The sequence below is a fragment of the Osmerus eperlanus genome, chromosome 23 (assembly GCF_963692335.1).
Source record: "Osmerus eperlanus chromosome 23, fOsmEpe2.1, whole genome shotgun sequence".
Taxonomy (NCBI): Eukaryota; Metazoa; Chordata; class Actinopteri; order Osmeriformes; family Osmeridae; genus Osmerus; species Osmerus eperlanus.
Genome location: NC_085040.1, coordinates 6,727,794 through 6,743,759, shown reverse-complemented (window position 1 = coordinate 6,743,759; position 15,966 = coordinate 6,727,794). Strand labels below are relative to the sequence as shown.

Genomic DNA, 15,966 nt, shown 5'->3' with positions numbered 1-15,966 from the left:
ACACTGAGCCAACAAATCTGACTTAGCTGAAAGGAAAAGGGTGTCGGCCTATGTACCTTTCTTCATGTTGGTCTAAATCCAACACGTCCTAGCACGTGTGCTTTTCCATTTGTTTTCTCTTAGCGTAAACAGACTTGATGTATGTGTCATGTGTTAATTTGACACTGCACCAACATTGTTCTGGTGTTTTGTATGCACAGTAATGTTGTGATGCAAAACAATGCACAGCCTTTGTAATCCACATTCAGTCAAAAGACTATTTATATATTTATAAACACAATGGATCGTTGTTTTGCCCAACTTCCCATCTCAGTTTGTCAGATATTTGATTCATTTTAAGGTAATCAGATTTGAATGATTGGCTAATCTGCTGTAACCGTCAATGACTACATCTGTCAGATGAGGCTGTAGCGGTAATCCAGGCCCAAGGGGGCCGCCGGAGGCCGTCAGGGCTGAAGACGGAGGCTGTTGGGTGAGGCTAGAGGCTGGGGATGAGGCTAGAGGCCACCAGGAATGAGGACATTGTTTGGCCTCCCCTCCCTATCCCCCCCCCCCACACACACACACACACACACTTCCCCACTGCACCAATCCCCCGACCGTGCCTCCCAGTTGCTTCGGAGATGTTGTTGGCCAAAACGAACACCCCTCGCCCCCTGTCACACCACCCGTGCCAACATACACAGACACCCACAGAGCACTTGTGCACGCACGTTCACGTTTATTTAAAGCACAATCACAGTGGTCGGAGAGTGCACTCAAACACACACACGTACACAGACTTGCGATGCCTCCAGAGCCGACGTGACTCAACTTGCCCTTGCTGTGACACAAAGTTTAATTGAGGTCGAGGAAAGAAACAAAAAGATGCCTCTCCTTGCAGGGGATGAAAGAAAGGGCTTTCTTCACTGTGCTTTGCCTTTGACGCTGCCAAAAATCAAATGGCAGCTCCTGACAGCACACAGGAAGCAGGAAGTAGGGACTAAATATAGCCTGGTGAAGTAAGGAAGACTCGCCAAACAGCGTCAGGAGTATCGTCTGTGAAATTGATGCTTGTCACGTTATTTACGTCAACTGAACTGCTGTCCACGCACTCTTGGCCATGTTTGGGGTTCAGACAAAAAAAGGGACCGGATCTTTTTGTTTATTTTTTCACCATGGCAACAAAATATCTGAAAACATTAAGGAAAAGTAGTCGGTGGTACTCTAAAATCCATTACATTTTAAAAACCAGCATGGATGCAAGCCCAGCAACCTAGACACCTTGCCACAACCCGAACGTAACAAGAGTATCCTTAAATCAAATTTAAATGAGAGTTGAATGCATTTCCATTATATTCATCCTTATCTACACAATTGCAAGTGTACTCAAAATACCAAAACATCATTGGATATTTAGATATTTATTACCGACTTTCATTATTAAGTATGGAATGATGTAAGTATGTTTGCACTTGTACTTTTTAAGCATACAGGGATGGAAAGGAAACCAAGCGGACAATGTGAAAAGAATGTCGTTTTCCACAATAGCACAGTGATTGTCGTGCTGGCGTCGGTACAATGGCCTTTCCTCCGGCAGTCGCGACAACATTCGTAAAGGTGTCGCTCAGCCTTAATGTGAAATGAAGTGCTGTGTGGAGCTTCAATTGTATGACGGTGTCATTGTCGTATTGTTGGACGGCAATTGGGCCCTGATTCTCATACGAGAACAGTGGGGAAAAAAAAACACTTAATCCATTTTGACCTCAATCAGTCGATGCCGGAAAATGACTATCAGACATGTACTCTCTCTTTCTCTCTCTGCACATTACAGTAAGCTGGTGGTATGTTCAAATGCAGATGTGGGGGTGGAGTGTGTGTGTGTGTGTGTGTGTGTGTGTGTGTGTGCGTGCGCGTGCGTGCGTGTGTGTGTGTGAGTGCATGTGAGAGAGAAAGCGAGCTTGAGAGAGAATGGATTCCACATTTTACATAAAGGTTGGTTGACAATCGGTTCAGAATGAAATCTCCCCTTGTGTGTGTGTTTGATAAGGCTGAAAGGAAAATTCTGCAAGACAAATGTGGCAATATCCTCGTTTGGAATGAGGAAAAGGGGATGTTTATTGCAGGCGAAGAGAGAAGTGTTCCATATCTAACCGCTCCTCTGCTGTTTCATGAATACTGAACGTGTGCTTCACCCCGGCGAAAAAACATGAAAGTGTTGGCTTGACTTCTGATTTATCAAATAAAAAAATAAAAAAGATTAGGATGAGATAAAAGATAATATTCTTTTTATGTTTTCGGTCTTTCAGTAAAGCTCTAGTTGTTGCTGTATTCCATATTTGTAACATTATTTTACACTGCAATATAACATCCAAAGGATAACATAATTTATACAAATTACAGCTGGAAGCTGTACCGTTTACTTACATAATGAAGAAAGGGAAATTATTCAAATGTCGAATTAAAATAGTGAATCAATGCATATGTACATATTCCTTTTAATTAAGTAAACTAAGACACGTTTCTGGAATACTTTTACTGACAGACAAAAAGTAAGTACACTAATTGTTCCCCAATATGAGTGTGTGTGTTCGTAAAAATAGCATAAATATGATTGATAACATGACATGCATCCACATCCATCCACATGAACCTCTTATGACAAACAGTGAGTTAGGTGTGTTCATCTACACGTACAGCAGAGGGTATTCAGTTGCCCTGAAGCCGAAAGTGGCACCGTTGATAACAACTGGATCAGAAGGTAAAGCCCTTCCCTCGTATACGCCTCCCTCATTTCTCCGGGGTACTTGACAACACGGTGTGGTTGCTATGGAGAGGGGAGGGGGGGGGGGAGCACGTGCCCTGGGGACGACTCTGCTGTTCCTCACCAAGCTCCGCTGATGTGGGCAGGGTGGCACCATTCAAGACAGATTACCGTACACACACGATGCATGGGGACAGATTAAGCCTACGCACGGCAACTGGAGTGTGGCCCCTCCTCCTCCCTCCCCCTCCTCCCCCCACTCCTTACACAAGCTCTCCCTCCCTGAGGCTCTGTAAAACGTGTGGGCGGCGCGTGTGTGTATTGCGTGGAGCATGTTGCTACCCCCCCTGCCACCCACCCACCCCCCCACCCCCACCCTTTCCTCCACCACGGAAAAATACCCGGCTCTTACCTAGCGCAGCCCTCTCTCCTCCCCACTCCCTGGGAGGGTGACACCACAGACTTGGAGAGGAGGCACGCCCATCTGGCCGTGATGGAGGGGAGCGGAAGTGTCTCCCCCAGGGACTGAGGACCCTGTGTTTTGGGGTGGGAGGGTGGGGGTGGGGGGGGGGGGGGTGTTGCGCCAGCAGCTAATTCGCTGTTCTCAAACAACCGTCGCTGAGTCACGCCACGGGAGCCTGTCAGTCGCACGCCGACGCGAGGTCAGGACATGACGAAGGATGGGAGGAGGGGGGTTGACAAAAAGAGGGGGGTGGGGGGCGACAGTGGAGTAGCTCTGCTTATCCCATGGGGTGCGTACGAATGACTTAGGGCGGCACGCCACAGGTCTGATTGGGAGGGTTGCAACGCTCGGCCCCGGAACGCCGCGCTTCTCTCCGACATCTCCCCCCCCCTCCCCCCCGAGCGCCTGAGATCCGGCAATCGCGGTGGTGACGCGAGGAGAAAAACAAGACGACTTTGAATATGCATGAGGCAACGTGTGGGCAACTAATCAAATGAGCTGTGACGCTGTGCTGAATGAGTTACCCTTTGGAACGGAACTACCTACCAGAATTCAAAACAGAGAACTGAAAAACTGAGGATTGGGAAAAATAACCGAAACGACAAGGGTTTTTCTTTTTAAGGACTCTGAAGTTCATATCAGGACTGCAGCCCAAAGAATATTCAATACCACCAGTAAGGAATCAAAAACCAACGAGTTTAAAAGAGAGTGCATTTTGAATTGCCTATCCTTAGTACAGATATCAAGTATGCCTGGGCCCTTTCTACGACAAATGTACTGTGCCTTCCTTCCGGAGTATTCATACCTCTACAATACCAGCCTTGTTCACTTTGGGAGCTATGGGGAGGCCTTGTATCATGCGGTTGTTCCCAGCATCCTCTAAGGAGTCTCTACCCCCGACAGTACGTTCACGTCCGAACCATCAAGATGGGTCTCGCGACGCCACAGGACGCCGAAGACCACGACGGCTATCTCTCCCTCCGTCTCTCTCCCTCCGTCATCCCTCCTCTCCATCTCTCGTTTCACGGCTCCCTCGGTCCATCTCGCGGAGGCAGAAAGGGCCGCATTATCACACGGGGAAAAATGATCCCCTTCAAGTCCCCCCAGCCACTGAACAAGGGCCAGTGATCACGGAGAGAGGTGTGTGTGTGTGTGTGTGTGTGTGCACGTACCGGAGTGAGAACGGTGAAAGTCGTGTGTGTGTGTGTTTGTGTGAGAGAGGGGGCGACACTGGGGAATGTGCACCTGCAATATTTCTCACTCGACACAGGCTCTCTTTTGTAGCGTCTCGTCCACCCTATCACAAGGGGGAATCTACTTAGGGTTTGAGGAGGAACATTAAAGAGCACCCTAATAGCTAGGTGTGGACTTCTTTCACTGGACCCTGCCCCGACATTTAAATAAGAAAGAACACAGCACTGATACCAAAATGGAGGCAGTTTGAGGAAAGGGGGAGGGGGGTGATAGAGCAGATCTGGCAATCTCACAAAACAGTCAAAAGTAAACAGAAGTCATAGCTCTCTGGAATCCATTTGTAGACATGAATAATGCCATGGGAAAGCCTAAAGTGAAGGGTAATAAGAAAGAAAAATGACCTCTCACAGGATAGCCTTATTGAGCGGTCCAAATAGCCATAATATATTGTCTTTTTAATCTTCCGTGGCATGTGGCCCTTGGTGTGTGATTTTGTGTGTGGGCGTGTGCAATGTCGTAAAAAAAAAAAGAAAAAAAAAAAGAGATGTGTGCACATGTGTACATGTGTGCACTTGTGTGTGTGTGTGCGTGTGTGTGTGTGTGCGTGTGTGTGTGTGGGGTACGAGGTGGGGGAGAAAGTGTTCATTCCTATCATGTCTGGGACCTCCCACGGGTTTGTCCTGGCCCAGGATCAGCTCCAGGCAGCTCATGGGAGGACAGTGGGAGGTGACTTCAGGGGGTGATCCATCACTCCACCAAATTGACAATCCATCCATGGCAGTGACGGCCTCCATGCCAGATTGAGGGCAAGCCGTGACCTCAAAGCTTGCATATTTCTGGAGAGGAGGAGGCTGGTGTGAGAGGAGTGTGTGCGTTGCGGATGTGCTTGTGTGTGTGTGTTTTGCGGATGCGCTTGTGTCTGCGTGTGTTTTTGTGTGTGGGTGTGTGTGTGTGTGTGGATTCACACATCCCAGATAACACTTGCCATTCAAGATAGGATTTTATCCTGCATCGGCTTGACCCTGACACAATTTCAAACATAACGCAGGAGGACCAAAATATACAGCCTTCTATCTCCTCTCTTTTATCTCCATCACTCCCTCTCTCTCTCTCTCTTTTTCTTTCTTCCTCGAGCACAATTAATAAGGAAATGGAACGGGCTGACCGGCTTCCCAAAGGAGGCCGAATGCCTCAACAATGGAGCCCTTCTTTTGTCAATGGCTGTATTGAATTCCCATGGAGGCCAGTGTGCCACATCGAAGGCCATCTCCAGTATCCCCTCCCTCCCTCCGTCCCTCCCTCCCTCTTGTTCTCCCTCCCTCCGTCCCTCCCTTCCTCTCTCTCTCTCTCTTATCCTCAAGGTCTGGCTAGGCTAATCTGCTCAACTGTAACATTTGATCCCAGCTTCGGCATGAATGCCGACTTTACAATACTTTGTATTGATTCACGTGTGTGTGTGGGAGGGGGGGGCACTCTAGAAGCTTGGTTGCCCGTACTGCAGGAAAAAGAGAGGAAGAGGAGGAGGAGGGGGGGTGGGGGGCAGTGTACCTCTCCTTATAGTTGGACCATCCTCATTTGCACCCGAATGTAGTATTAGGTAAACGTAATTAGATCCTTTTGTCTTTTTAGTCAAATTCACTTTCTAAACTCAAGTTGTGAATTGCCATGCGTGAATGAGGGAGCGATAGAACAAAAGAGGGAACGAGCGAGAGAGACAGGGAGGAAATGAAAGAGATAGCGAGACGGAGGCAGAAGGGGGGGAAACACTTTGGATATGCTGATAAGTGATTAATCCCCTTTCTTCTCTCATCGTGAGGCAAAATAGAGCATTGGGCGGTATTGTTTTCCCAGCCACAGCAAGGTGATATCTGCGCGGTTGTTCTTCAGTCGACCAACCCCCCGCTGTGGGGGCAGCATTATACTGCCAACAGCACTCGGGCTCAATTCATTCCATTTCACATGACATTGCATTCATGTGGCAGACGCCGTCACCCAAAGCGACATACAAACGGAGCATATGGAAAGTCCAACAGCAGATCACGGATCAGTTCTACAGTATTTCGGCGGTCAGAGTCAAGGTCTGTATCTACTAGCTGGTATCATTGACTCTTATTGACGTTAAATGCAGACTCTCCCTGCATGCCACACACCCTACTCCTAACAGCATACCTCGGAATTAGTGACCCGTTGATCAAATAAAGTTCATGTTTGTAGGTCTGCCTGGGCCCGGTGTATTTATTCCAACCACTGAGTCCTTGCATTGACCCTTTGATTCCCGTAAGGTGCTACGCTAACAAAGAACGCACCAAGGGCAGCGGTCTTGAACGGCCGGCGGGTGGCCAGGGGGACAGAGAGTTTGTTATGTCACCGGGCAGGGCAGTCTATTGGCTCCGAGAGTGACTCGCATTGAAACACGAGCCGTGTAGCCTTGTGTCAGACCACAACAACGGAACACAACACGACAAGCTCATCAAGGGAAGGCCCCCTGAACTGACCCGGCAAAGGGAAGAAGATTTCTTTCTGTATTTTTACGGGGGGGGAAACCCCCCACTAGACTCTGTCAAAACAAGAAGCGGGTGTGTGAACCGCGCTGTCGAAGCACGCAGCGCGAACCACGTTTTGTTTTTCCTTCAAAAAGCCAGCGCGTGCGGGTCCGCAAAATCTCTCTGTCCAATTTGCATAGGAAGCGCATATCTGCAGATATAGCAATAAGCCACCGCAATTACAGGAGAGGGGTTGGAGGGGGTCCAATCACAGCCCCGTGGCAGTGACACGGGGGCGGGACGGAAGGAGGAAGGACAGCCGGGCCACCCGCTTCGACACGCCCGTACGCTCCGCTGTACCTCTGACAGAGAGCTGACACAAGCAATCCTGCACAGCGCCCGGGATTTACATCACCCACGCCGGTTTCATCATGCAGCGCGGCCTGCCTCCTCTCTAGCCCCCCAGTATAGCTTGTAACATGTAGCTTACCCTGACATGTAAAAGAACATGACGCTATATGTGCATCCATTACGGCTCTTGGCATGGGATCAATCGACGCTCCTTAATCCGTTTATATTTCACAGTGTGTAAAAGGGAAGTGAATAATTGATGGGGGGGGGGGGGGGGGGGTTAAAGCACGGCTTTAAGGGCCGTCTCCTTCGCGGCGTATTTTTGGACCCTCGCTTAACCGCCCACTCGTAGATGCGAGGCCAAAGGCCGTTCCGGAGTTTTTTCCGCTAAGATTCCACTTTCGGCAGGGCCGAACGCAGCTCCTTCTGGAGGGGGTGTCAGTCGGTGATATTTCTCCAGCCCCAGCCCGCCAGGCGCCACACACACACATTAGAGCTCCTAATGTAAACTAACATCCACCGCCACTTGACCTCCCTGTCAATATCCGTCCTCATTAAAAGCCTCTCCACCCGCCCGGAGTCCACTTTAAATGGCATCGTTCGCCGCTTACTGAATTATGCCATGGAAGCCAGGATGGAGGAGGGAAGGGGTAGGGGGGGGGGGGGGTAAGGGGTCCTAATTCATTCCTTTCGAAGATATACGCGGGGCTTCTGTTTGAACGCCTATAAAACTTGCGGGCATGTTTGACCCCACGAGCGCGAACGACACCAAGCCCCCCCCCCCCCCCCCCCCCCCAGGTTCTCGCTTAATGTTGCCACCATTTGTTCCGTCCAGGTTCCCAGGGCCTGACAGCACTTTGGCAGCGCCAGGCCAACCGCGGAGCAACACAAGCCACTTTACCGACTCCGCCGTAAGTACAGTATGAAGCGGGTATTGATTTTCTCCCCCCCGGATTTAAGGTGCGGACGACAAAAGAAAACTGTAACACCCTCGTGCCGATATGCCGAGCGAGATTTATCGAGGGGAATTACAGCATTTGAATTAAATTTACAATACAAAAGAGAGCCAGGATTTGGCACATTTACTTTATCCTGAGCTAATAATTCTATTGAAATGAGGCTGCATGCTTTGACAATAAGTGGAACCAAACAGAAAAAAGAACATTTGCATTGAGCAAACAGAGATATGGTATAAGAGGGCATCTAACTGGCAGCTGTTGTGGAAAGCCCCAGGGAAAGAGTGAAGGAAGAAAAGGAAATAATCGTACTAAATATTAATACTTGTCACAACAGGGCCTTCAACTATCTGCCTTTGAGAATTATGATCAAATGCATCGTTGCATTTGAACTTTTAAACCCCCCAAAGTATTAGGAAGTGCCTGTTTGCTCTAGAAGCTTCTCACACACTGAGACAGAGAACACTCCATATAGTTCTTCAACAACACAATCAAGTTTTTGTTCATCGTTCGTTTTTCTTACTTTCGCATGTTCCGTTTGTGTGCCTCTCTGCATTGAAGACAAGAAGGAGTAACCTAATGTTCCAATGTCCCGGCACAGGAACTTCAGGTACATGTGAACAGGAACGTGGTCGCACTCGACGCTTCTCCCGCGGGCTACGTTTCCCAACAACCAGCTGCGTTCAGACCTCCCACAAGATTCTCCACTCGACCTGTGACTTGAGTTGGACGTCTGTCCTCGTTCCTTTGTCGTTCTAATTCACCTCACGAACAACAGCTGTGCGACACATAAACCCCCTGAATTGACGTAGAGTGTTTACGGGCACAATCATACACTTCTGCAATTTGGTGATTGACAGACGCCCCCCTCAAAACAAGCAAGCGGGCTTATTACTTTCGCGCGGTTCCTGACGCAGCATATAATCACAACAAAACTGTACATGCCCCCAGTGGGCCCCTCTCGAAGTTCCCCTGTTTCAAAACACGAGCTCACCAAGCCAATCATTTCATTCATTAGGCAAATTAGGCAAATAAAGGGATGCCCTGGCGAGTGGAGAGAAGACCCCAGAACAGGGAGACGAATTGAGTGCGTCGGGCGTGGAAATATTGAGATTGACACGAAACTATTTACTGTTATATTGGAGCAATGGGATCAAGGTCTTGATTAGCATATTTGGGATGGACAGGTGGAGTTAATGAGGTTCAGGTGAAGCCTCCATGATGTCTTATGTTTGTTTGTGTCAGTGTGCATGTGTGCATGTGTGTAAGAACATGGGTGTGCGTTTGAGTGCATGTGTAGAGAGAGAGAGAGAGAGAGAGAGAGAGAGAGAGAGAGAGAGAGAGAGAGAGAGAGAGAGAATTAGTGAGACAGAAAATTGCAGATAGCATGACCTGAGTGCGAGTCTTTGTGTGTGAAAGTGTGTGCGGTCTGTTCCTACCCTCACCCCCCAACCCTCCTTCCCCCTTGTGTGGGTGTATTTTTGCAGAGAGCCTCAGGTACAATTGGCAGAATGGTCAATTATCTGCCATAGTTATGTGCTGAGCAGCACACACGCACACACACACACACACGCACACACACACACACATGGTGAGCACTTTGCTCGAGGCGAACGTCTGGCTTCCTCACCCCCCCCCCATCCCACAGTGTGGCTAAATCTGCTTCCATTTTTTGATGTATGTGGTCGGGCTCTTATTATGAAGAATGTGTCAGCTACCCACACCGCCTCTTGTCTTACGGAGTGGTCTACGGGGCGTCATCCATTACTGTCAGACCGCCTTTGATTCCACGGAACGGAATAAATATCAAATCCTTCCTTGGGTGTTTCACAAGCACGTAAACACATGATGAATGGCCGTACCACTGGTTCGGAAGGTGTTTTTATTTTATTTTTCTTTGGGGGGGTCTGCGTTACTCGACAGCAGCGGGGGGGGAAGGCACTTCCTTCTCGTATGCTTTGTGGCTCCGCTTGTTACTCTCCCCACTCCCGTCTCGCTGGCATGTTTGTCTATTTCTGCCTGCCCCCCCACCCCTCCACCGTCCTTCACCCCTTCCCCCACCTCCCCCCTCTCTCACCCCACTCCCCCGGCTCAATCTGCCTCTCTTCATCGTCTCAAAGTTGGAATCCATCATTGGGTTAATCCGGGGAGCTCTCGTGGTTCTCGTCTATGCCTGGCTATGCGGGACATGTCCCCGGGGGGCCTTTCATCCTTTTTTTCCCCTCCTCTCCTCCATCTTCAGATGGGTAGAACGTGGACAGGCTCTGGCAGTTGTGCAAACACGGGCACTACGACCGCTAGCCAGCTGTGAGCGGAGGCTGTGAGGGAGCGATCTGAGCATCTTTCATGATCTCGGCGTGTTTGTGTGTGTGTATGGTTTTCGAAGGGTGCGAAAGTCTACGAGCATGCCTGATCACGTAGTGTAGCTGGTGTGTGCTACTGTGCCCATGTTTGATTGCGTGGGTGTAATCGTGTGAGTGTATGTGTCGGAGTGTGTGTGTGTATGTGTGAGTGTGTGTGATGGTGGGGGGAAACAAGGGACCTTAACAGGATTACCATCCTAAAGTAGGCCAGTGTCCTCCTGAGTACACAGTAAATGCCCATGGGGGGTAGAGAGTGTGGAGAGATCCCCCCCCCCCACACCCCCCTCACCGCACCAAAGATTTACACCCTCGTAGAATCATCTGGAACATCTGGGGCTTGTCTGGGTGCAAGGGCTCGTCTCAGGGTGTTAGATAGGATTTTCCTTCGGGCCTTGGTAAACTATCGAACGGCTGATCTCAAACATATGACCCAATCCCGAGGGCTCTCCCAGCAAATCTATCTCAAGCAGGCTTTTTGTTATGCTCACCGACGTAAGCCAACATCCCACGAATACAACACTGGTTTAGGGAGGTGATGGAGTGCTAATGATCTCGTCCAATGCATAAACACAACTAAGTCAAGGTCGGGGGGGGTAATAAGGGCGATAACATCCGAGTTGTGTGGGCGTCGGCCTATGAAGCAGGTTTAGGTGCAATTCCTCCCCACATCTGTATTCACGATCCATTGTTTGGTGGAGAGTTACGGTGTGGAGCGGTTTATTATGCAACCTATTGTCCTGGCAGTTATTCTTTCCAGCTCTCTGGCTGGTGAGCAGTAAATTAACCTCTTCATAATGTCGCTGGTCCACCACGATCAATGAGGGCAGGGCATAAAGACAGACGCGTGACGTATCGTTAGGGCCAGACCCCACCTCAATGACAAGGGGGAGGAAATCATACAAAGGATGCCAGCTGGGAGAATTAGCTGAGATCAGCAATGCAGCCGAAGATTCAGACAAAAAAGTGAAAAAAAAGAATCATATATATATAAATATAAAAATATTCAATTTGCTTGCAAATCTACAAATTAATGGCTTTGCTGTATCAAATTAACATCTTCACGGGCCACTGCACCCCCCCCCCCCACACACACACACATACACACACACCCACCACCACATAGACTCCCACTACCAAGACCCTGCTTTCCTGTTATTCATTTCAACTCCTCCACCTATTTCTCTTTTAATCTCCATTTAAATGACTTAATTTACTTTGCCTGTGAAAGGCGTTTAAAGCGTTTTAGTGCAGATTTTTTTTTTTTTCGGATGATTTTCCTGATGACTGTAATGGATTTAAACGCTGGGACCAGTGAGCCAGTCAGATTTCTTTCACCCACTTTGTTTTTCATGTTCTCATTTACAAAGTTATGCGTTGTCATTCATTTTGGGAGTGGTTTGAAGTGATCTCTATTGTCATGAAAGTTACACACACATTCCATGAGAAGGCTAAATAGTGGCCCAAGTAAGGACCTCAGCACACACACACACACACACCCACACACACAAGCACTTTACCCTTCAACCCCCACCCAGCTCATCCACCCTGGTGGCCCCTTGGCACGGCTTACCCAGAGCTGCTGGCGCAAACAGGCTGGCGAGGAGGAGCAGGCGTGCGGTCCACATGGCCTCCCCTCTCTCCTCTCGCTCCACCGCCCGCTGCTGATCCGTCCGGCCGAGGGCTCAGGACTTCCCTGGCGCGCCCGACACGAGTGCTGTCCTCGACGGCTCCTCTCCGCAGGGTGGCGCCCCCTGGTACGGTCCCAAGCTCTGGTGCCGTCCCGCTCTGCTCCCGTCACCGCCCCGGTCCTACCCTGGGAGAGGAGGAAGAGAAAAGACGGGACTTTTTAGTCGCACGCAAGAAATGGGAGTTTCGGTTTCTCTGCCACTTGAAAATCGAGAGCTGGTGAATTTACAGTACACGCATGAAATACACAGGGGGGGGGGGGTTGTTTGATGTTTTTTTACGAGCACTTTGCAATTTTACAGCCACTTCACCAAAATGTTGTAAATTCACATCTTCGTCAGAGGAACAGTCATTTGTGGATTTCCCAGCATGGGAGATCAGAAGTCCACTGCTGAATCACTGGGTCATTCAAAGCAGCAATGAGCGCAATCAACAACCCACTGTTGACACTGCAGCCAAGACCACAGAGGTCATTATGGGATTGCGTTGGCGCTCATTGTGGTTTCAACAACCCATAGATAGCGAGTGACTGGCTCACCACAGTGCTCTGGTAAGACGCTGGGAGTGGAGGTCTATTCTGGAAGTGCTTAATGATCATGATGATGGGAATGATCAGAAGAACAGGGTGACATTTCTCCACTCCAAAGGGTGTGCAAAGGAAATCTCACAGTTTGCGGTTTGCCTGCTGGGGGAAGCACACCAGCTCTCACAAACGCTCATTGTGCGCCGTGAAACGCCTAGTCTTGTTCCTGGAACAACAAAATGGCTTCCCACGCACGCAGACAAGTCTGCACAGGCCCGTTTGACCCCTTGACCTTTGCTGGAGCGCATGATAAGGCCTCGAATGGTGAACTCATGACATCGGTTGGCTACATCATCGTAGCTCTATTGCTAACTAATTAGCATATTGAGAGCGCACACGCCATGCTGCGCTCACAGGAAGGCTATGCTCTGACACTAGTACAGCGTGTTGATTGGAACATTGAGGCATTTCCATTTTTTGACACGATACATGTCCAAACTGTATGCAAAATGTCAATTGAAAGCACAATGGTTTGGTTGGTAACTGTTTCATGTGGTGTCATTCGATGAGGTTCAAAAGATTACATGAATATAGATGGAATGTAACTCCACATATTAAGGTTAAGATAGTTTTAGAAAATAAGCTGCCTATAACAATGTTCTAAGCATCAATGCTGATCTGCTACAGCAGTTTCATCCCTGTGCATAATGATTATGGATATAATCCACAGACAATGTTTATATCCTTTGTAATGGTGTTATCTTTGCCCATTAGGCCTTTATGCTGCACTTTGCACAGTAAATATAGAAAATATTCCCATTACTAAATGTCTAAAAGATAACCACGTTTCAAAAAGGTCGATTTGCAAATACAGAAGAACATGCGCAAAGAAATAACTTAATCACAAACAAACAAAAAAATCAAAAAGTGACTGGGATGAGATTATGTTTGCATTTTTCCCTCTCTGCTACCGGAATCTCAATCCCAATCTAAAACGTTTGTCATCAGTCTTGTGGTGCCCCCACTTTTGTCCATAATCTGCATTCCTTTGGTGCATGACATTTTCAGATCTCGTAATCTAGTTGTTAATCCCAGTCCAAAATCCATACTAGATTAGAATAATCAGATTGTGAAAGGCAGACATTACTGGGGTTATCTGAGTAGGGATTTACCTGACCTAACAAAAAGAGTGTAGGTGTGTGGGTTGGATGTGTGTGTATGTGTGTGTGGGTTGGATGTGTGTGTATGTGTGTGTGGGTGTGTGTGTGTGTGTGTGTGTGTGGGGGGGGGGGGTTGGTTAATAAATCTGTGCTCACCACGCTAATATCAAATGGTTATTGCTTCTGACTTGCAGACATAAGTAAACTAAAAGTCTGAAGATGATGACTTGTAGGTCTAGTTCTGACAAGACAATTGTCAAAGTAGCGAAATAATGTGGAATAAACCAGAGTCATGCATCCCGTGTGTCAGGTAAAGTCGTTGCCCTGTGAATTGGGGACAGATGCCGAGATGAAACCAAGACAACTTGAAAGGAGAGATCACCAGCCACATGAGCCCAGTTGATATATTCAAGGCGGCAACCCTATCACCGTTTCCCCTGTCATCAACCTCAGCTATGTGCCCTTTCTTCAGAGCTCTGCGCCCAAACTGTCAGAAAAAATACAGAAAGCTAGTCCAGGGAGTGACAGAAGCTGCTGCTCCGACAGGGGGACAATGAGACGACCACGAGCCACAGACATTCAGACGTCCCCTTCGCTCTACCTCAGGGTCGCGTGTGCGTGCGTGCGAGCGAGGGAGGGAGTCGTGTGTGAGAGCGGCGCGACCCAATGGCGCACAGCGACGCTGAGTTTGACTCGCGCAGCCACACAATCGAGCAGCCCTTTGCTTTTCCAAAGGGCTGCTCGAAATGACACGCACTCCTCACAGCTCCCCTCCCAACTGTAGTTATCACAGCAGCTCATTTGCTTCCTACTGAGGTGTGCAAATGGAGCGGTGTAGACAATGAGAACCACCGAGGAGCTTGTCTCGAAATGCACTCCCTTCTTTTATGAGTGAGATTTGGACAGGATTCGACACCCGGGAAGTATAACACCCAAAAAAACTCGAAAACGAGTTGCCAACTCTCGTTTTCGGAGGAGCCTTGATGATGCATCTCTCTCTCTGCTGGCGTCTCAAGGTTGCTTGTTCGTTTTGCTTTTTTTTCCCCTCTCCCCCCCCCCCCCCCCCCCCCCCATATTTTCTTTCAGATGAGCCGCTCAACATCTACAGTCTCTGGATGAGACGCCTGCATCTACCACTTCAATTAGTCCACTTCATTGCATCCTCGGAGTCTCAACTGCAAACTTTTTAATCAGTGTTGTTGTTTGTCTTTATTTTAGTATGCTGCCAGTGCCAACGGGGCCAGTTGAATCCTGACGGTTCTAATTAATTGAGTTTTTCTGGTGGAAAATCCCCCATCCCTTCCCCTCCCTTCCTCCAGACGCTAAGTTAGTCAAGAAGGGAAAACACAAACGATGTGGTCTAAAGAAAAAGAAGTTAGGAGAATAACGAGGACAAAAAGGGACAGGAAAAGTCTTGAGCAGAGAAAAAAAATTGCCTTTTCATCCACCAGGCAGATGTGTCTGGGAGATGGACAGGGGAATAGAACGCAACAGTGATAGCCCATCGGTCAGTTGTAATGGATTTGGTATTGATCTGCTAAAGTAATATCTGGTGAGCTTTACTCAATATGTACATAACTACAGAATATCTACTTTTGAAAATATGAAAGTATGTCAACCTCAATGTGTTGAATTGTTGTACTCGGTCAGGTTGCGATGAATGTTTGCAGATGTTTAAAGGGATGCAAAAATATTTGACAAGTCACTATGATCTTGCAAAGCCTAAAGGGATGTTTGCATGGTAATTAATGAACTCCTAATGAACCACGCCCGGTGTGAAGCTCAACAAGGAAACAAGTCTCCCTCAATGCTGCTTGACTATCAAACACATTTAGCTACCACGATACTGACAACCTCCTTTATAGCTAGCACCTTCCAAAGTCTTCAGGTGGAAGGAAGCGGACATGAGGTCAAATGTGTTTTCTCAAACACCTGTTATTCCGTTGTTTAACAAAACAACATGAAAACACTGGCTGTTAATGGCGGGGCACAATGGGAAAATCTTCATAACATCCCATTTAAAAACCTCAATCTGTGCAATCCA

At 48.4% G+C, this 15,966-nt stretch overlaps 1 protein-coding gene across 1 annotated transcript in view; it reads right to left on the bottom strand.

Annotated features, from left to right (window-relative positions):
- Positions 1–15,966, bottom strand: part of LOC134010125 (adhesion G protein-coupled receptor L3-like) — a 166,214-nt gene that overhangs the window by 107,048 nt on the left and 43,200 nt on the right. The window contains exon 3 of the mRNA XM_062449992.1: positions 12,124–12,366. Within this exon, the coding sequence (XP_062305976.1) occupies positions 12,124–12,178 (55 nt within the window). The 5' untranslated portion in view covers positions 12,179–12,366. The remainder of the gene's footprint in view (positions 1–12,123; positions 12,367–15,966) is intronic.